Consider the following 23,431-nt stretch of genomic DNA (forward strand, 5'->3'; position numbering starts at 1 on the left):
CTTAATTGCCACTTTACCACTAACTAGTTGTATAAACCTGGGAAATGAAAGCTCTTAGCTTCAGTTATCCAGAAGCAATAATTACACCCTATTAGCAGGAATAAAGATAAACAGAATATCTAAGTCTATAGATTATTTTGTAACAATGTTGTCTATTAATGAGAATCTAGGTTATTAATTTGATTTCTGCCATGGGAATATATGTGCTCATATGTGCCCTGGATACCACCAGCTAGCAGGGTAGCTAAAATCAGGTCCTTGGGTTCCTATGACCCATTGTCAGAGCCCTGCTGCTCTAAAGCTATGCCCTTTCAAATTTTATACCAAGGTTGATTATATTATGAAAACCTATGTTCCTCTTAAAATTTTAACATTATGAACTAATAATTGGCAAGAAAATATGGTAGCTTTCATCTTAGACTAACTTAAGGATATCAGTGAATGACATCATGCCTTTCTATGAGGCCCCCTGAGGACTTTCGTTACATTAAGATGTATTAAGTTCTTGTTTCTCTTCCCATCTAGGGCTGGGAATCTTCTGTCAAAAATAAATTAGATAGATAGATAATGATAGATAGAGGATAGATAGATAGATGATAGATATAGATAGATAGATGATAGATAGATAGATAGATAGATAGATAGATAGATAGATAGATGATAGCTAGATAGAAGCAGAAAGAATGTAAATCCTTTGCTTCTCATTGGAATGTCATCCTAGTTCACATCACTCAGCCTATATGATTTTCTCCGAAGGCATGTGAGAAAGACTATAGCAATTCACTTCACTTCCGGTCTGGAGCAGAAGGATTTTAGAAAAGAGATATTTTTAGGATCTTAGTAAGGGCCCAGTTCTCTGAGATTCATATAATCCATTAATTCTTTTCCTATCAAAAGTGCTCAGTGATCCTGTTTACATAGCCATTTTACAAGCACCAGAATTATTAAAAACATTTTTTTAAAATACATGATTTTCATATTACCACATCATAAATAATGAAAAGGCTTTTTACAAAATAAAATATACATATATATTTTAATGAAAATACTTAGTTAAAAAAACTAGATTAAACTAAACCCTATAAACATTTAAAAACGCGTATGTATACGTATATCTTCAAATGTAAGTTTTATCAAAATTTTAAAGAAAATATGAGATAGTACTTTTTAATCAAGGATTGTGGGAGGTTCTTCTAAGTCTGACATAAATTTCAGGAACCTGGAAATAAAATATATGAAAATAACCAAATAAAATTAAAATAAAAATTCCACATAACCTTCCATAAAAATACATACATAGTGATATCACTACCCCAATAACTTAGAAAAGTATTTCAAAATTTAATTAATAAGTAAACATCTCCTACAAATAATTCTTAATGGATAACTTAAAGGAGAAATAAAGAAAATGAATATGTAAGAAGTACAAATTGCTCTCAAATATATGAAACAATGTTTAACTGCACTCATTAAGAAAAGGAAGGCAAATTCATGCTACAATATTTTTCACTTAGATTGCAAAGACTAAAAATGTTATAATGTTGGCATGGGTATGGAGAAACCAGAGCTATTTCATCCATTGTTAGTGGGATGGTAATTAATATTATACCAAAGAAAAGGCGATGTCTTTAAAATTGTAAACACGTGGTCTTCAACCCAACGGTTGTTTCTAGCAGTTTATCCTATGGTCATAAGTAAATATGTGCAATGGGACATATGTTAGGAATAATGAAAGATTGGAAATTCCCCAGAAGTCCTTCAAAAGGGCATTTATTAAGAATTATGCTAAGCTCCATAGGGAAACGGCTCTGCCAGTGTGCCCTGGTGACCTCACACGGTCTATGTGGTCCACACAACCAGAGCTTTGCTCAATAGCTGATCTGAGTCTTGGCAGGATGCCTTATGATCTTCCTGAAACACCAGAGGTTGGAGGCCTGCAATTAGCAGCTTCAAGGCTGTTTCCCATTTCACTGCACCTGCCCCCTGGGAGACTGTCATAACACAGTTTCTTGTTGTCTCCCAGGTTTTGATAAGGCATGAGGCATTCTGCCCTGTGCTGTCAGAATAGAGTTGTGTCATCAAGAATTGCTTAGCTGAAGGACACTTCTTTTAGAACTCATGATTAAAGGACTGGCCAGACATAATACAACTGCTTATTTAGTTGAAATAATTAGAGTAAGATCTATAGCAACAAGGAACCCCCCCAGCTTATATTGTGGTCATCTGACCCTCCCTTTTTTAGCATCATTTTTTGGTGTGTGCGGCAGGTGAGCAGCAGTGTTTGGCTGCTCTTGCCTTTGTTGACTCTGTAAGTCACAAACCATCTGAACCTACAAGTGGTGCCTTTACCTTTACAGGTGGGTCAGGTCTTGGCTTTGGGCTCATCTTGTATGTGTGCTTGACAAAGCCATACAGAAGTATTATGCAGCTATCAGAAAGAATGAGGCAGCCCTATATATCCTGATGTGGAACCATTTCTAATATAAATTGTTAAAGGAAAAGAAAAATGAAGTGCACTGCAGTGTAAGAGTACCTGTGTTTAGGATTAGAAAGAAAACATGGACTTGACAGCAGACAGCATGTAGACAGAAATCTCTGGAAGTGACTAAGGACCGACAAGGCAGACAATAAGAGAATGGGTTCAATGAAGAGGGAAGCCTTACTTTTCACTGACTACTTTTTAAAAACATTTTGAATTTTGTACCAAATGTAGAAGTATTTTAAGGAGAAACTGAGGCAATAGAAAGAATATATGACTTAAAAGGTATTTCTTATATTTTCTGCTAAAATTACAACCTCTGATTTGTTTATTCATAGTGTTTTTTTTCAAAAACACTTGTCACTTTAGAATGTTATTGAATTTACTTATTTTTAATTGTCTATCACCTCATCCCCACACCAGTCATAGAATTCAAGCTCATCATAAGGGCTGATGTCCATAAATTACATGTTACGTAAATGAAGGAAGTTTCTTTCTGTAATTATAAAAGGTAACGATTGATGGCCAACTTTGGTTTCCGTAAGAAGTTCTTTATAGGTCTGCCATGCTTGAAGGCCACCTCTTGCCACCACCCTTACTTGACTTTGCCTAAAGGGCACTTCTCTTAGAACTCAGACATGATTAAAGGACTGGCCAGACATAATACAACTACTTATTTAGTGATCAAAATAACCACAGATCACTAAGGAAACGGTTTTCCAGATCATTTGGCAGTGTAATTATTATTGATCCTTTTTTCTATGGAAACTCAGCTGCAAGGCTAAAGTAGAAGGCCTATGTGGAGGAAAATAAATGAAAAAAAATAAAATAAGGAAAAAGAAAATAAGTAGATGAAAAGTGGAAATGAAGAAGAAAATGGAAGGGGAAAAAACATGAAATACTACTTTGTTGGTGTTTGTGATTTTGTTTTATCTCTGAAGGAACCATGAGGGAAATTATTATGTCTTATATACATAAACATAAAACCAAGACAAGAGATGCTGATGACCACCCCCCATCCCCATTCCCCAGTAGCTATTGGGTAACGCAAACAAGATTTGAGCTCAGCTCTGTGCAGCTGCTCAACTGGAGATCCTCTGGTGACCAGGCATTCTGTCTGAAGGCGGAATAATCCTTCAAGATACAAACACGTGTTCTGGTCCTGATTCTGGCCTCTGCATGTATTTAAGACTTGAAGTCACATTAATCTCTAACATTTTTCTTTCTGCTTTTAAATTTAAGATTGTTATGATTTGTGGAATTTCTAATGTTGTGTTTCCCCAAGTTTAAAACAGCAAACTGGAATATAAAAACTTCTCTTAAATGCAAATTAAAAGTAAACCAATTGTGTTGAATATGATGGAGGGAGTATTTCAATATTACCAATATGCCACAATGGAAAAAAAAAATCTTTGTTTTTATTAACATGAACTAAAAGAACAAATGAAAAAATTTCCTTCTTATTTTATTTCAGCTGCTATTGGTGGAGCTGTAGAGGTTTTAATTATCTGATAAGACATCTTGAGGCTGGCTGAATTTGGGCTGAATTATTATAACCATCAATAAAATATTATAGAATTAGTCGGGCCACAGTTGAATCTGTGTAGAGCCTGAGGCAAGAGTACAAATGAAAGCCCATATACCATAAGTTTAAATATTTAAAGGGTTACAAATAAGCTAACAAACTGTTGAATAAAATATGTTCTATTCTGTTTTGATGAATGTACCTTCCCAGCCACATCCCATATGTTCACATCCTGTCCATGGTATAAACAGCTATCCCCAGGCCACTGCTCAGACCTGTCAGCCCATGGTCCATTCTCAGGAGGGCAGATGGGGAGAGAGACATTCGGGCCCTCAAAGTACTTTCAGAACTGTTTAAGCAAGAAGCTCTGGGATGCTTTGTAGGAAGATCGTGGTTTATAAGGGTGGTAGCAGCTTCCTATAGCTGTTTCTCCTTGACTCCACCATGAGGAAGAATGGAACTGGAGAATGGTCAAAGTGGGGCCCTCCTAGGTGCCTAGGTGTATAGGGGATATGAAGTTAGGATTTCAAATGAGGTCTTTGTTTGAATACTAAAACATACAAAGTTTAACCCATTGTCCAAAAACCTAAGGTAAAGTATTGTAAGTTCACTCAGACAAAACGAATTACAAACACATGTTGAACCAGTTGGGCTGTGTCAGTCCCCGATGTCTATGAGTCTGTAAAAAGATACCCATTTAGGGGTGCCTGGATGGATAACTGAGTTAAGCATCTGACTCTTGGTTTCCACTCATGTCATGATCTCCGGGGCATGAGATTAAGCCCCATGTTGGGCTCCACACTCAGTGTGGAGTCTGCTTGAGATTCTTTTTCTTCCTCTCCCTCTGCCCCTATCCTGCTCTCTCTTCTCTTTCTCTCTCTATCTAAAATAATAAATAAATAAACCTTTAAAAAATGCCATCAGTGTTCCCTCATATTCAATGCAGGGCTGTGTCTGGGTCAGATATTGCTCACCTTTCTGTCCGCAGTAAAGCAGACATAGGACATTTCTTATCCAGAAATACGGGGACACTGGGAATTTGTGAAAGAATAGGTTATAGAAGCAATGAAGAAGAGGTACTTTTTGGTTAACATGTAACCAATTACCTCCTCTCAATATGTGACCCTAAAGTAGGCACAAAAATAAGACATCATATGCACCATATGCTTTTTAAAATTAAAGAGATCAGACATTCCAAAAAAGTTACAAACTGAGTCATTGATCAAGTCAAATAGTAGAGCAGAAGCCATAAAATGGTGACCCTGGGGAAGATTTGGACTGCTATTATCTCACTTGGCTTTTTTTTTTTTATTTTATTTTTAACTATTTGAATTTGGGCTAATATTTAAAAATCAAGAGATTTCACAGGAAAATTGGGATTTCTGATTTCATTTGAAATGGCAGAAACTCATCAACCTTTGAGAACATTCCAAAGGTCAGTGATGGACTCCTCTTCCATAAAGGCCACGAACTCTACATATGGCTCAACAAACACAAAGCCAGTGCGAATTTTAAAGATGGAAAAAGAAGACAGCTGTTTGAATCTATTTTCATACACCCTGTACTACAAAGTGGACTATCAGAGCAAAAGTGAGACAAATATTCACAAACGAGAAACTTCAAAAGTATCAGAAATCCAAGTCTGACAGAAAAAGGAATCTTCCAGACAGGAAGACTCCCAAATTTAAACAGGGCCAGGGAAAAAGCCAATAAGGAAGAATGAACTCATTGCCATGGAAGTAACATCAAAGATTGAAAAAGATAGAAGCAAATGCCAGACAAAGAAGAAGAATGAGATCAAAGGAAGAGAGAGTGTCAGATTCTGGGACCTCATACATTTAATATCAAAGCAGGCTTTCTTCTGGGAGTCATCTAGTTGGAGCCCACCTGTGACACCAACAAACCCATCAGTTTACCAGATGGACAATGTTGCCTAAGACACTGAGACTGTGAGTGAAACTTTACAATCTAACACCTGGTTTTGTTGACTACTAAGATCAATGAAAGGCACACTATGCAATTTGCCAAGACCAAACAAACAAGAAAAGTAAGCAAAGAAAGCAGCTGAATTGACCAAAAGGACAATAAGGCAAAAGCAACTTTAGAAGTAAATTGCTATTGTTCTTTTTTTAAGCAATTCAACAAGTATTTGTTGGATTTATTGTGTTTGAATCATACCTCTTGCATTAAATATTAAAAAGTGAATAAGATATTGTCTGTGTCCTTGAGAAACATTTTTAGGGAGATATTTCAAAACATTCAACAAATATTTATTCAGCATCTATTATATATCAGGCATAATTTTAATCATAATCATTGGAAAATTGGAATATGTCAAAGAAAAGAACAAGGAAGTCTACCCTCATGGTGCTTGCATTTTAGTAGGAGAGACAAACCATAAGCAGTAAATATAACAAGTAAGTAAATTTCACATGCAAAAGAAAGAAGAATAAAAAATATATCTAGGTCATGGATTGGAAGTTCAGAGATGAAGGGAGGGGCACCTGGGTGTCTCAGTTGGCTAAGCATCTGACTCTTGATTTAGGCTCCAGTCATAATCTCGGGGTTGTGATATTGAGCCCTGCATTGGCTCCATGCTGAGCATGGAGCCTCCTTGAGGTTCTGTCTCTCCCTTTCCCTCTGTGCCCCAACCCTGGCATGTGTATGTACTCCCTCTCTCTCTCTATCAAAAAATAAGTAAAATAAAATAAAATAATTTTAAAAAAGATGAACAGAAACAGGTTGCAATTTTGGATATGTTGATCAGGGTAGACATCATTGAGATGGTATCAATTGAACAAAGACTTAAAAAAAAAAGAAGTGAGGTTTTTTTTTAAAGATTTTATTTATTTATTTGACAAAGAGATAGAGAGAGAGCACAAGTAGGCAGAGCAGCAGGCAGCGGGAGAGGGAGAACCAGAATTCCCACTTAGCAGGGAGCCCAACATGGAGCTCGATCCCAGGACCCTGGGATCATGACCTGAGATGAGGTCAGCCACTTAACCGATTGAGCTACCCAGTCACCCCAAGAAGTGAGTTTGCTAAAGGCTATTTAGAATAAATAAATAAATAAATAAAAATAAAGGCTATTTGGAAAGAACTGGCTTAGGGCATCTGGCTCCCTTACACTGTAACAACTATGTAGTGTCATATGAGAAAATGAGTTAACAGAAGCTGGATTTCCAGCTCTGTGATCCATATCTTGAAGGTCCTTGGGCGACATACAGATGACGCACCCTGAAATATAATCTCTGTTCAATATCATCAATATCTGCCCCAAGGTGAAATATGCTGGAGTCTGAATGGATGGGCAGGATCATATCATTAGAATCCTAGAGAATGAAATTAGCAAATGAAGAGATTCATGGAGGACATCCAGGTTTGTCTTGAAAGCAAAGATTAATTCAACAAGACTCATTAAAGTTTGAAAGAAATACATGGGCAATTGTAAACACAATAATGATATGTGAGGCAATAAAAAGAATAGTTTGTACAACACAGACAATTGAAGTAACTGAAAAAAAATAGGATAGAAATTCAGGAAATCGGGCACCTGAGTGGCTCAGTTGGTTAAGCGACTGCCTTCGGCTCAGGTCATGATCCTGGAGTCCCGGGATCGAGTCCCGCATCGGGCTCCCTGCACGGCGGGGAGTCTGCTTCTCCCTCTGCCCCTCCCCCCTCTCATGTACTCGCTCTCTCTCATTCTCTCTCTCTCAAATAAATAAATAAAATCTTAAAAAAAAAAAGAAATTCAGGAAATCAAACGAACAGACCAAACAAACCAAAAGTAATACTTTATATAATAATGACTGAATAAAAGAAATGCAGAACATGAACCTGAGAAGATATTCCCACTACTTGCAGAACAAGTGATACAGAATATTACACTCAACTGTATAATTACTAGTCTTCCTAAATTTGAAAAGAAAATTGAATATAGACAGTAACCATAAAGTTCTAGCATGGTCTCCCTTTCTCTTTATTTTCCACTCAATATAAATGGGAAGCTAGAACCAACCAGTGGTCTTTTTAAAGGAGCACACAGCATATTAATTTCCAGTGTTCTGAACATCTGAAAACCAGAGCGAGGCTTCTACAGGTTCTTAGGGGAAAGTTTGTCTGTCTGTTTATTAATTCAAAACAAAGAAAAGGCACTCAATTGAATTGCCATTGAATAAAATATCAATATATAATATCACAACCTTCGGACTGAAAAAATATTAGAAGAATTACTCTCCATATGTTTTTTATTCAGAAGTTCTGGAATATAATGACACAAAATGTCATTTTGGAGGAACTTCTTAACTGAGAAGTTGCTACAGCGCAAACAACCTTACTAACAGCGAGCACTGTGTGCCAGGACCCATTCTCAATTCTTCAGGTGTAAGACAGTTTTTAGTTCTCACATTACCCAGTCAAGCTCAGTTGTTTATGTAACAGAAGTATTATTATTATCCTCATTTTGCATATGAGGATCGTGAAGCCCATAGAAGTTAGGTATTTTTCCCAAGGCCCACAGAAAGTGTAAAGCAGATATGGGTTTGAATCCAGTAAGAGAAGTTTCTGAAGCATTGCCTTTAAACACTTGCCTGTGGAAAGGGAGAAGATGAATACTGACATAATTTATAAATTTATGCAATTTTATAACAATTGGCACATAATGTAATACCTTAAAAAGGAATTTCAAAGTGGAAAAAAGTGGGTAGACTGATTAATAATAATAATAATAGTTTAAGTAAACAAAATGCAGGACAAGTTGGGGTTGAAGTATAAAAGACAACAATCTGTGTTTCACAGAAAGTAATCCAAAGTCATAGTTTGAGAAGCTAGATAATCACAGTGACTGTCTTCCAAGTCAGCATTAAAACACAGTAAGCATTGCCCAGTAAACTTAAAAATTACCTAAATTTCCTCAGGTGGCAAGTAGTCTCATTGCTCTAATAAACAAACACCAGATACACATTGTTTACAAGAAACACAGTTTTGCAGAAATAATAAAAAATTAAATTTTTATAGAAATTTGGAATTGGGGACAAAGATACACCAACCAAATTTATAGAAAAAACAGAATTGGAAAAAAATAATACCACTGGAAGTAAAAATTAAAATCAGAAGATAAAAAGGTCATCATAAAATAATAATCAGTGTTGTCTCTAAAAACATCCACACTAGGTAGATGCATATATCAAGAAAAATATCATCAAATACAAAAACCCCCAAAATACAAAACAAAACTGTCCATTCCTATTAGTTAGATATTGGTTAACACTACCCTTAGATGAGCTGCTTGTGTGGCAATTTCAGGATGTGGAGACCAGGAGCCAAACTCAAGGAAGTGATCATTGGTTTTCCAGTTACGCTGCTAGATGAATGAACTAATAACATTAAAGGAGAAAAGCCAGTGTTGCAAACTTGGGAGACAGTCAATCAGATGCCAGCTGAACTAAGCAGAATAGCTTGAGAATGAATCAATATTCAATATGTAAATGATGGTTAAAATAATTTGGCCATCCCAGGTCACGCAGAAGAGTGAATTTAGTGTGAATTGCTTGATGGACAGAAACATAGTTTAGAATAATATTTTAATTTTTATTCTGAAAAAAATCAATATTATATGTGTAAGAAAGAAATCAATATATGAAGCAAATTTTTCCATTCTAATTTATCTGATAACAAACTATCTATAATTCAAGAGTATAATTATAACCCCGAATTCTTAGCTACTTGAAAAATTTGAAAATATAAAATACATCAAAAATTTACACACACATTCAAATGTGCAGAAACATAATTTTGTTTCTTTTCCCCAACTGAATTTGATACGCACATCAGCCCCTGCTTCCCCTGATGGCAGAAAAATCTAACCTTGGGCGCCTGGGTGGCTCAGATGGTTAAGCGTCTGCCTTCGGCTCAGGTCATGATCCCAGGGTCCTGGGATCGAGTCCCGCATCGGGCTCCCTGCTCCTTGGGAGCCTGCTTCTCCCTCTGCCTCTCTCTCTCTCTCTCTCTCTGTCTCTCATGAATAAATAAATAAAATCTTAAAAAAAAAAAATCTAACCTTGATAATGAATGATAACTAGTTAATGCTTGTTTAAAACTTAGTGCACTGTGTAAATATTGTGTTGTATTAGTGTTTTCTCTTTCCCCCTTATTCTTTCCTTTTCCCTGGGCAGAACACTGGCTGGAGGGCTTGTGTATTATCCTGAACTAGGGGAGACTTGGGGATAAAGTATTGGCTTCTGTGGCTGCTGTCCATGGTACTTGTTATGGGTTCATGCTTTGAGGTCTGGTCACTTGGACTCTCTCAGGCCTCTAGATCCAGCTACTAACCTCAGTCCATCCATATCCTGCATCCTGCTCTCATAGGCTAGGGGATCCTCAACAGTCTACCTCCCACTATACTAGAGTGACCAGGTTATTGTGAAGAACCCTCAGACCTTTCTGTATTGTCATTTACCTCAACCATTGATAGTCTGTCTCCCTTCTGGCGAAGTTTTGCTCTCGGACCCTGCTAAATTTGAGACATCTGTAATAAACTGTTTGGGGAATAAGGGGGAAAATAACTATGTTTTCCAAAATCTGTCTTGTGATCACTATGAACACCCCGCTCCCACCCAACTTCAGCAGGTTTCAGTTTTGTAGAGAATCAAAGAACAGGGCCTACACTACTGTCTAACTATATCTTGTCTCCACCAAATTTCTCCAAATGTCCTCCACCCAGCCTAGAAACAGCTTTTTTGTTTTTGTCCTTAGTGTGACAGAAAATCACGATTTTGCAGTAGATAGTATTATCTATACTACTTGGCTTCTAAAAAAAAAAAAGAAGAAAGAAAGAAAGAAATCAACCTACCTCAAATCTTTCAAACACTAATTTTTGCTATTTAAAAGTGTTTGTCTTTATCTCTTTTTCAAGTATTTCCCTGTGAGTACTATTTTCCTAAATCCCAAGTGAGTGAAGTAGAGCATTAAAAACATTTTTACAAATTGATAAAGGTGGCCAACATTTTAAAAAGTGTCATTATATATTTAAAATTATAAAAATGATTAAGAACTTATGTCCACACAAAAACCTGCACGTGGATGTTTGCAACAGCTTTATTCATGGTTGCCAAAACTTGGAAGCAACCATCATGGCCTTTAGTAGGTGAATGGATAAATAAACTGTGGTATAGCCAGATGGAATATATTCAACATTAAAGAGCAATGAACCATCAAGCCATGAAAAGGCATGGGAAAACTTTAAATACATATTACTAAGTGAAATAGGCCAATCTGAAAAGGCTACATACTATATGATTCCAACAGTATGACATTCTGGAAAAGGGAAAAACTATGGAGACAGGAAAAAGATCAATGATTGCCAGGGCTTACAGTTGGGGGGCATGGGGAGGGGTGAATTGGCAGAGCTCAGAGGTTATTTTTAGTGCAGTAAAACTATTTTGTATGATACCGTACATGGCATTATACATTTGTCCAAACCCAAAGAATGCACAACACCAAGGGTGAACTGTAATGTAAACTATGGACTTTGGGTGATTATAATGTGTCAATGCAGGTTCATCAGTTGAAACAAATGTACCATTCTGCTGAATGATGTTGATAATGAAACAATCTATGCCTGTGTGGGGACAGAGGTGTATGGGAAACCTCTGTACCCTCCTCTCAATTTTGCTGTGAACCTAAACCTCTCCAACAAATTTTATTTACAAAAAAATAAGTAAAAATAACAAATATTCAATCTAGTTTTTACTAATTTATGGCAACAATTTAGAAAACAGAAAAGTATCTTTTTTTTTTAAAGATTTTATTTATTTATTCATGAGAGACAGAGAGAGAGAGAGAGAGGCAGAGGGAGAAGCAGGCTCCCAAGGAGCAGGGAGCCCGATGTGGGACTCGATCCCAGGACCCTGAGATCATGACCTGAGCCGAAGGCAGACGCTTAACCATCTGAGCCACCCAGGCACCCAAAAGTATCTTTTTTTTAACGTAACTGAATCAAATTGAAAATATTTGAATATTGCAACAGATCAAGGAAGATTTTATATAAGTTATCAAAGAAAGAATTTTACAAAATATTTCTGAACTAAATAAATTCATTGGTGTTTTTTAAGTTCCCCAGAGTATTCCCCAAGCTTTATGAGTCATCCTTAAATAGAATCAAAGATAAAACTCCAAGAGTTGTTCTCAGATAAATCTGAACTTGATCTAAATACTTGACAAAAGAAGAAAATTAGAGCTCAAATTCATTTACTACTTAAAATGCGAGCACATGCATTTCAAGGCAAATGGAGCACATATGTGGTTCAATCAAAGAGAATCTATTAATTTATGATCTGTTAATATAATTCAACCCATCAGGAGTTTAAACAAAATACCCTGTATTCTTATTTTATAGGGATATCTTAAAAAGCAATGGATAAAACAGCATTCATTTCTCAATTCAAATGAATAAAAAATAAATAAATAATTTATGTGCTAAATAGGAGTAGAAGGATATCTCTTTAATGTGATATAGAGTCAGAATCAGTATTATATGTACTCAGGAAATATATAAAGAATACTATTTTGGGATGCCTGGGTGGCTCATTTGGTTAAGCATCTGCCTTTGGCTCAGTTCTGGTATCGAGCCCCTCATCATCGGGCTCCTTGCTCAAACAGGGAACCTGCTTCGTCTCCCTCTGCCTTTCTCCTGGGCTTGTGCTCTCTCTCTTTCCCTCTTTCTCTGTCTCTCAAATAAATAAATAAATGAAATCTAAAAAAAAAAACTATTTTTTTTTGCAAAGTTCTGTATGATACCATACATACAAATGATTTAATATTGTTTTAAAAGTTTTGGACAGGGGTACCTGGGTGGCTCAGTCTGTTGGGTATCTGACTTTTGGCTTTGGCTCAGGTTGTGATCTCAGGGCCCTGATCTCAGGGTCATGGGATGGAGCCCTGCATAGGGCTCTGCACTGAGCAAGGAGTCTGCTCAAGTTTCTCTCTTCTTCTCCCTCTGCCCCTCCCCACCTTGCACTCTCTCTCTTGCTCTCTGTAAAATAAATATTTTAAAACTTTTGGACAGATTTTAGAAAGTTTTTATGAAGACAGTGGAACAAGAAAAAATATATAAGCATTGTCTTGGAAGAGGGTAAAGTGTTTTAAATATGACATGATTATTTCCTTTAAAAGTTCAAAGATATTAGCTAAAACATATTATTTAATATAAAATTATCTGGATAGAGAAAACAATAGGATAGTCATGTAATTTATATGACACAATGTTTAATTAATGAAAACAATTCATTTATAATGGAATTTTTTGAGATGTATTTGACATATATTAGTTTCAGGTGTATAGCATAGTGACTCAATATGTGTATATATTGTGAAATGATCACCACAATAAGTCTTGTTAACATCCATCATCACACATAGTTACAGATTTATTTTTTGTGTGATGAGAACTTTTAAGAGCTACTCTCTTAGCAACTTTCAAACATATAATACAGTATTATTAACTATAGTCACCATGCTTTACATTACATCTTACAACTTATTTATTTCATAACTGGAAGTTTGTACCTTTTGAGTTCCTTTTTACCCCTTTCTTCTACCCTTACCCCCTACCTCTGGGAGCCATCAATCTCTTCTCTATATCTATGAGTTCATTTGTTTCTTTCTTTCTTTTTTTTTTTAGATTCCATACAGTAGCAAAATTTAAAAACATGAAATTCACAGAAATTAATTTAATGATGAATATATGAACTAGGGTAAAAAATGATAACCTTAGGTGATGGATCTCACCAAAAATATGTGAAAATAGACAAAGACATTGTGTTCTTATATAGAAAGATGAAATACTTCAAAAATATCCATTCTTCTCCAAGTAAATGTGTCAATGGAAATAACAAATTCTCAATCAAAATTCCAACAGGTTATTTGAGATAAAATAATTCTGAAATTCAACTTTAAGATAAAATATGCAAAAATATAAAATAATTTTCCTACAGAATAAAGCAATAACAAGTAAAAGTAGACAGCAGGGTAAATAATCCTTATCACATATTACAATTTTTCTAAAATAGTGTGGAACTTTTGAGGAAAAAATAGATGTCTAGAAGTAGCCCAGGGTATATGAGGAGATATTCATATAAAACAAAAGCATTCTGGTTGGGAGAATACATCTTCCTGAAACACACCCAAGCATCAGTATGGTTTAAATTCTTGCTGAAGGTAACATTTCAAAGCAGTGAAGAAAATATGGCTTACACATTGAATCCTGTTGTGATAAACATGATTATAGAAACTATCCATTTTCTCTTGTATAATGGGAAGAATATTCACAACAAACCATGTTTGTTCTTTAAATCATATTACATTATTATTATTTTTTTAAGATTTTATTTATTTATTTGACAGAGAGAGACAATGAGAGAGGGAACACAAGCAGGGCGAGTGGGAGAGGGAGAAGCAGACTTCCTACAGAGCAGGGAGCCCAATGCGGGGCTCGATCCCAGGACCCTGGGATCATGACCTGAGCCAAAGGCAGATGCTTAATGACTGAGCCACCCAGGCGCCCCAGTATTACATTATTAAAGCAATTTGTAATATTTTACTAGAAAGAACGGTAGTAAAAAAAATACAAAACGAGTATCTCATGCTCTTCCCAAAAACAATCGTGATTAACAGTTCAGTGCATTTCCTCCAAGTCTATACTGTATGAACAATTTTTTGTTGTTGACATCATAACTTGATTTCTCAATCAGCATTATGCTCATTTGCCATTTTATCACACATGTTTAAGAAGCACCATTACTGACAACTAAGTAAATTTCCACATATTAATTCTTGATTATTTCCTTTAAAGAAATTGTATGGGATATTTGGATTATTTCCTATCTTTTGTCTTTATAGAAAATAATTTGGAAATAATCATGTACACAAGCTTTTTTGGTACAATGCAGACTTTTAAACTAGGTATCTCTGTAGGTGAATAGAGGTATATTCTGTTTGTTCCTTGGTTTTCATTTGGCCATAATCTCTCAGATGTTTGCACAAGAGCTAAATATAAAGTTGATGATTTTTAAAAATTTTTCCCTCCTTCTATAAATTATTGTTTTATTTAGTATTAAAAAGGTTCAGAAAGGAAGTGAAATAGTTTTGTAAAATAAGCCCTTAAAAAGCGAGCAATTATAGTTATTTTTATGTGGGCTAATCAGTATCCTTTTAAATGTGCAATCAAGTGGCATCTATAATTATTTAAGCCACTTGGCTCGCACATACAATTGAAACTACTAAAATTCACTTGCTTACTTTTCTTTCCTACTCCTTCAGGGCTTATAACTAAGAGTTGATTCTTTTTTTTCTTCTCTTCATAAAGCTTAGTTTTGGAGGAATTCCAGTACCAGGCAAACCTGGGACCTTTTTAAAGAAAAACTTCCATGGATGTATTGAAAACCTTTATTACAATGGAGTAAACATAATTGACCTGGCTAAAAGACGAAAGCATCAGATCTACACTGTGGTAAGTTAACATCTTTCTCAGCGTGGTGGTTTCTAATACATTGGAGTAAGTCTTTTTCCCATCCCATCTCCTGAACCTCTTTATAATATGTTTATATTATACTTTTTGAGGTCCTATCAGTCTCCCAGGTGAAACTGGAGAGAAGAGAAAAGGCAGGGACTGAGTCAGTGTGAATTGCGTTATCAGGAGTAACAATACATTAGAAGCACCTAGAGAATTCCATTTTCCTGGCTATCAGCTGTGTGCTAACTGTGGGGAGTGTTTGCAGCTTACCCTGGTTAACACCAATGTCTTTATTATCTCTGGGAAATGCAACAGTGGAGCCACAGATTCTATTAAATTCTATAGCTTGGGAATTGTGTATTTGTCTCATTATTTATATTAAAATATGGAATTTTGAACAAAAGAGGTTAAACTTCGTGTGTTTTTGAGATTTCCTTTGTAGCATTTATCATGCTGGCAAGTTATATACTTTTCTAATTCATTAACATTTATCTTCCCCAATAGACTGAGGGCCAGAACTGTCTTTTTCATTTTCATCACTGCATACCCAGTAACTAGAGGAGTGCCTTGTACATAGTAATTACTCAATAGTGGTGTTGATATTTCCAACTATAATTGTGGATTTGTTCATTTCTACTTCCAGTTTTATCTGTTTCGCTTCATATATTTTATATCTCTGTTTAATACATACACAGGATTGTTGTCTTTGTGGTGGATTGACCTTTTTATCATGATGTAATGTTCTTCTCTATGATAATTAACTTTGCTCTGAAATCTACTTTATCTGATATTAATATAAACACTCCTGTTTTTTTGATGAATGTTTATATGAACATACCATTTTTTCATTTTATACATTTAACTTGCCCATATCACACATTTGTAGTGAGTTTTTTGTACACAATAAATAGTACAGTCATTTTTAAATCCACTTTGTCAATCTCTTTTTTAAATATTTTCCTTTATCTATGCCTGCTTATTATATAATTATTTTATTATTTCCTCTCTCTACATTTAGAATCTTTATCAGTGTCATTTTGCTTCAACTGTCAAACATAATTTAGAAAACTCAAGGGAAGAAAATCTATTTTACTTACTATTTTTGCTTACTGTTATTCTTTCTTCCCTCCTGAGCTTTCCAGATTCCTTCTTTTATCCTCTTATTTCTGTTTTAAACAACTTCCTTTGCCATTTTTCAAGGTGTGTGTTGGTGACAAATTCTTAGTTGTCTTTCAATCTATAATGTCTTGGTAGCCATTCCATTCTTGAAGGGTATGTTCTCTGTCTAGAAGACTCTGGTTTTATTTATTTATTTATTTATTTATTTATTTTCAGTCCTTGAAAAATATTAGGCCACTTTCTTATGGCTTCAATGGTTTCTGGTGATGAATCCGCTATTACTAAGATATTTTGCCCATATATAAGCTGTCATTTCTCTTTCAATGCTTTCAAGATCTTTCTTTTGTCTTTTGTTTTCAAAAGTTTGACCATTATGTGTTGTGTGATTTCTTTAGGTTTATCTTGTTTGTATTTCATTCAGTTTCTTGAGTATGTGGGCTGCTGTCTTTCAACAAACTTAGGAAGTATTCTGCCATTTGAGTAATTTTTAGTCCTCTCTTTCTTTTCTCTTTTCTGAATTCCACAACAATGAATGCTAGAAATTTCATTATAAGCCCACAAGTCCCTGATCCTCTCTTCTTATTTTCTTCTTGGTTTCTTTTGTCTTTTGTTCAAGTTGAGTAATTTCTATTGTTAGATTCTCAAGTTCACTAATTCTTTTCTTATTATCTTCATTCTGTTATTGTGCATATCTCTTAATTATTTTTATGACTCTTACTGTATTTTTAAGTTCTAAAACTTTCATTTGGTTCTTCTTTACCTTTTATGTTTCCTTGCTAACACTTTCTATTTTCTTGTCTCAAATATGCAATCATTGCTTGAAGGATTTTTATTATAATGGCTGCTTAAAACTATTTTTCAGATAATTCTAACATTATTTTTTTTTGTCATCTCAGGGTTGGCATCTATTGATTGTCTTTTTTCATTTAATTTGAGGTCTTCCTGTTTCTTGGTATGACAAGAGGATTTTTATTTTAACCTGGTCAGTTTAGGGATTATGCTATGATCAATCATATTAGCTGTTGATTAGCTATTCTGTATTAGCTGTCTTCCTCTGACACTATTCCAATAGGGGAGAGGGGATTTTACCTAATTTCTCCTAGGTGGGGGTAGTGTCCAGGTTTTCCACTCAGACCCCATTGACACCTAAGTGTAAGGTGGGGAGGAATAAGAGCTCTAGTTCCCCAAACACTATTCAGTGATATCTCTAACTGGCTGGCATGTGTATGAAAACCTCATCACTGTTCTCCACATGACCTCCATTGTCATCATAGTGTGTATGTGTGGGGGGATGTCCTTGTTATTACTAAACTGTGATGAAAGGCATGATTTGGCACTAAAACGTCTTCAGTACCATTCGTGCAGGAAGTGGATGGGGTTGCTCATAACTGCTGAGTGGGGGTACATAGTCCAAGCTCTACCAGACATGTGGTTTCAACTGATACTACAGGGAGAGGCTTGCTACTCTCTGACAAGGCTTAAAGTCCCTGTTCCCTACTCAGTCTTCTCTGACCCAATCTTGATCAGGGGTTTTGACAGCTTGTTATAGCATGGATGAATGGAAATAGGGTCAGAATTTTTTGTATGGTGTTTGGCTGGCATAGAGCAGTTATTGTCTAAAGATATTCTGTCTTACTATGCTGTCCCTTTCCTGGGCCTTTGAATATAGAGATCAGGCTTCTAATTGGGATTTACTTTTTATCTGCACCAGTTGGTCTCTCCAGGTTGCTGACTTCTTCAGCAACAAGTCTAAGATGTATGAGACAAAAAGAAAATCTGGGAAATTCTTCACTATTGTTCATTGGTTCTCAAGATCCTTAAACATGTGTTCTTCTCTCCACCATTCAGAGTCTTCTTAGGTTTATTTTATACATAGTGTCCAGCAGTTTTTAGTTGTACTTAGTGGGAGTAATAGAGAAAATTACACTACTCCATCTTCCCAGAAGTGGAAGTCCTTTAAACTGACATTGTTCCAAAAGCCATGACAAGAGGAGGCCATTGCATCACTTGACAGGCAAAATCTGATTATTTTTGTAATCTCGCCAGGAAATTCTCTGTAAAACCTATGGGACTTAAATGACCTTGATATTTATTTTCCCCTTGATAAGTATACCTTATAATGAATATTTTATTTCATTTGGGCATTTGAATTTTATATAGGTAAAGCATTTTCTAAAATGGCCATTGGATTCCAGGGTGTGAGATATACTTGCTTGCTTGAGGGGAATCATATGTGGGTTAAAAGTTGCAATTATTTTAAAAGGTTAGTGCCAAATTTCTGACTCCTGTAGTTTTGAAGAGTAAGGATAGTGCTAAGAAGGCTTTAATCCTCTGGCTCTGGTTCTAGGAGATCCAGTGACATTACTTACCCATCCTTGGCTCATGCTCAGGGATCTTGACAATTATCTTATCCACCAGTACTTAGGTTGTCCATTTCCCAATTGACCTAAGCCCTAGATTGTTGGTGATATTTTTCTTGAGTCTCCTTCGGGAGACTTGAGCCATGTAAAATATACTCATGCCCATCCCATCTCCAATATTGCTAACAAATATTTCATAATGTACCAGTGTCATTGATTTCAGTCTGCTTGTTGGTTGTAAGATCTCATGCTACTGGGAGTTTCGTTTAGAGTAATAACATGAACATCAACACATCTGAAAGACAAGACACTGTTTGCCATTGTGCAAGGAGTTGGTAGAGTGTGTTGAAACACAAGGAGCTCATGACATTGTTCACTTCCATTGTTTATAAACAGGTTCAAAAATATGTGAGCCTGAGCCTTATATGTAAATAACTAAAATCCTCATGGCTGTATTCAAAAAAGGAAATACCCATACATATTATGTGTTAGAAATGTCTTTAATGATGATAGGGGCGCCTGGGTGGCTCAGTTGTTAAGTGTCTGCCTTCGGCTCAGGTCATGATCCCAGGGTCCTGGGATCGAGCCCCACATCGGGCTCCCTGCTCAGCGGGAAGCCTGCTTCTCCCTTTCCCACTCCCCCTGCTTGTGTTCCCTCTCTCGCTGTGTCTCTCTCTGTCAAATAAATAAATAAAATCTTTAAAAAAAAAAAGAAATGTCTTTAATGATGATATATATTTAAGAATGTGCTGGTTACACAGAGCAAGAAAAGGAGAACATAGAGAAAAAAATGAATTTCTGAATACTGGAAGCTTTCATCATCTCTTTTTTTCTGAGACAATGATTAACCAAAACTTTAATAAACGTTTTGTTGTTTTTATACTACTTTAGCACTTACCAAGTTGCCTGAAACTTTGCTAGCATACTTCATTCCTCAGAGTTTAATTGGCTGTCGGTATTATTAATATGAAGCACAAGGAATCCATTTAGCACTAATGTACTTGGGGAAAAAAAACCAAGAAAACTGTTTCACTTTGCAGGTAGACAACCTTTAGTTTTAAACTTCAAAACTTAAAGAAAAAAAAAAAGAAATATTATTTTTATTCCAAATTGCTTCCATTACCTTGCTTAAGTGAGAATTCATATCACTACACAGGCACACACACACACAGACACACACACACACAGACACACACACACACACACTCCTTTCTATACCTAGTTTTTTTTCCTTTAGGAATTCTGTGAGGGAAGGGAGAGTTTGCACTGTTAATTACAAGTACAAACTCTTTTATTCCCCTACTCAGGCTTAAAGTGTTTCCCCAAAGACATAATATCAGCTTTGCTCCAAGTTACTAAGTCACTGCTGTGCTAGGTCAGGGTTTTTGAAAGGGATGGTGCTTTTGTCCTTTGCCAGTGTTCACAGACTCTCACAGTTATTGAGCCTTGGAAAGCTCAGAGTTTATCAGGAGAGTTGAGGAATCAACAAATCAGGTAGAAAGTGTTATGATAATACCCATAAATTACAAAATGTGATTCAAGCCTCAGGGAAGCACCCATGTTGACCTCATCCAGCATGAACCTCTCTAGCAGGCAGCACTCAGGGAGCATCCACATTGCAATTTGTCATTCCCTTCTGTGGGACCTGCCCACTCCCTGGAGATTTAACAGCTATTCCATGGGGATAATTCAATTTGGTCTTTATGGCTTGATTTGACTACAAGACGATCCTCCACATCCTGAAATGCAGTAAAACTAACAGCTTAAAGTAGACATAAAAATACCTCTCTATTCTTCCTCAAATCTTTCATCCTATGCTAATACAGCACCATATAATAAACAATCAGAAAGTAAATGGCCCATTGAAGTGTGTGTACAGTACCTGTAATGTGGATTATTATATACATAATATAAGAAATATATTGCCCTGCTAGTTTCCTGAAAATGATTAATTCATACCTTCCACTTCACAAGAAATGCTGCTTCTTTTTCAGCTCTGTTTTCTGAGTGTTACATCCCCTCTTCTAGAGTCAAGGAGAATAATGTGATTGTTTGGTTATTGGCTGAGGTCTAACTTACTTCACTATAGGTTCTAAAATGATTTTTTTTTCATTTAAAGGAAGAGCATAGTAGAAAAGGTCTTGTTCCTTTACTTTGTCTTCAATAGAAGAGGGAAAAAAAGCAAATGGCTAATAGCAGGACTATGGATATAGACTTGGCTTTGGAGCTAATTGACCATGTCAGTTCACTTCTGTGCCTTTGTCTTCAAATAATTGAAATTAAGGAATTGAATGTGTGATATCCAATACTAAGCACACAGAATGATACTCCCAGCCTCATGGCTGAAATTGCTTAATGCAATCCCAAAATGTGTTTCCACTCAGCCGATAGGGAAGCCTCTCGGTCTTCTCAAACCAGCACTTGCAGTAACATAATGGCTGATAGACCAGTTATATTCCTAAATGCATAGGTTTGTATTCTATGATTCCAACAAATAAAAATGTAGATTGGTGACAGCTTAGGTTCTCCTTCCTGAATCTGAAGTTTAGTTTATTTCCAAACCGTATGAACCATGAAGTGGGTTTTGAGTAAATACATTACAAACTTGTTTACCTAATTCTTTTGAGGAAATTGAATGGCCATCTCCAGTCCAGATTTTATCGAATGATGGGCTTCATTGAAATAAAGAATGTAAAAAAGATTTTGCCCAGTGGACTTGAGTGTAACAGGCATACAGATAGGCAAAATAGCAGGCTTCTGTGAGGTTTATTGTCTCCTGTTTGCATCTGTTGCCACAACACTCACTGCAGTGTAGTTGTTTATTTCTTGTAGTTCTGAAGCCAAGAAAATACACTCAGAGATAAATATAAGTGTGTACATAAGATCACACGCACACTCACATTATATATGCATACACACATGTGTGCATACACACACAGTGACAGCAACCTTTGTCCTACCTTCCTGTTACCCAGAAGTTCATGAAAATTGCTCAGAGAAAAGTCCCTAGTGTCCAGTGAAGCCTATAATCTCTTCAATTTGTCCCCAGGATCATGTTTCATCTCTGTGAGAATGCTCTGTGATAAATGATACTTTCCCTTGATGGAAAGAATCACTCGAAAAAGCAACTAACATATCATGTCTTCTCTCTCCACATTCCTACTGTCTTCCACTGTCATTGGACCAGTCTGACAATCTTATCACCTGCTTCTCTATTGTATGCTCCTCATAACCTGGAAAATTTTTTTTTCTAAATTATTAACATCCAGAGAAGTTGCTTTCTTTCTTTTGGTGGGCACATTAAAATTAGTTTCAAGGTTGTATGAGGAATAATGTAATGTAAAGTTAAAAATAATAAACTAACAGTGGAATGGTCATCCTCTCTGAGAATCATTCTACCTTAAATCAATGTTATGACTCGTTTTTCTAAGATAGCTGATTTCATAGCTCACCTAGTAAAATCATTATTTGAAACTATTAAACAAAATTACTTTAAACTGCTAAAATTATACATTTATATGTATTTGGAATATACAAAGTAAAACACAAAACCAGCTGGAGAGGGAAACAATGTTCTCATCTATATGTATTTTGTTTTCATATTTTAAATGTATATTTTATATAACATAGATCATATTTTATCAGCAATTTTATATCTTGCTTCTTATGGTTAATATTTTTCTTAAAATATGTTTTATATCATTAAACATTTTTAAAATATTTTATTTATTTATTTGAGAGAGAGCACGGGCAGGTGGGGGGGCAGAGGGAGAGGGAGAAGCAGCCACCTTGCTGTGCAGAGAGCCTGACATGGGGCTCGATTCCAGGACCCTGAGATTATGACCTGAGCCCAAGACAGATGCTTAACCAACTCAACCTCCCAGGTGCACCATCTTTAAAATTTTTAGTAAAAATTTTTAATCTTTTTGTATGTAAACATAATTTAAACATTAACTCAATCCACTGGAGTGCTTTAGGATTGTACTGTGCTTAGGGGCTCCTGGGTGGCTCAGTTGGTTATGTGTCTGACTCTTGATTTTGGCTCAGGTCATGATCTCAGGGTCCTGGGATCAAGTCCCTCATTGGGTTCCATGCTCAACACAGAGTCCCCTTGTCCATTTCTCTCTGCTCCTCCCCCACCCCACACTCTCTCTTTCTAATAAATTTTTTAAAAATCTTTAAAAAATAAAGATTCTACTATGCTTAAATTTTGAGTGGCTTGAAGTTTTACTGCCAAAAATAATGTGGAGATTGCAAACATAATGAAAAAGTAATTTTCTAAAATTTGGAATAGACTGATATCCCTGATGAATATGGATTCCAAAATCCTCACCAAAATCCTAGCTAATAGGATCCAACAATACATTAAAAGGATCATCTACCACGACCAAGTGGGATTTATCCCCGGGATGCAAGGGCGGTTCAACATTTGCAAATCA

At 35.8% G+C, this 23,431-nt stretch overlaps 1 protein-coding gene across 2 annotated transcripts in view; it reads left to right on the top strand.

Annotated features, from left to right (window-relative positions):
* CNTNAP5 (contactin associated protein family member 5) overlaps nt 1–23,431 on the top strand; it is a 741,254-nt gene that overhangs the window by 361,393 nt on the left and 356,430 nt on the right. For both annotated transcript variants that reach the window (XM_081814618.1, XM_081814619.1), the window contains exon 7: nt 15,367–15,510. In XM_081814618.1, the coding sequence (XP_081670744.1) occupies nt 15,367–15,510 (144 nt within the window). The remainder of the gene's footprint in view (nt 1–15,366; nt 15,511–23,431) is intronic.

The sequence above is a fragment of the Leptonychotes weddellii genome, chromosome 3 (assembly GCF_054177405.1).
Source record: "Leptonychotes weddellii isolate Sample4059 chromosome 3, ASM5417740v2, whole genome shotgun sequence".
Classification (NCBI taxonomy): Eukaryota; Metazoa; Chordata; class Mammalia; order Carnivora; family Phocidae; genus Leptonychotes; species Leptonychotes weddellii.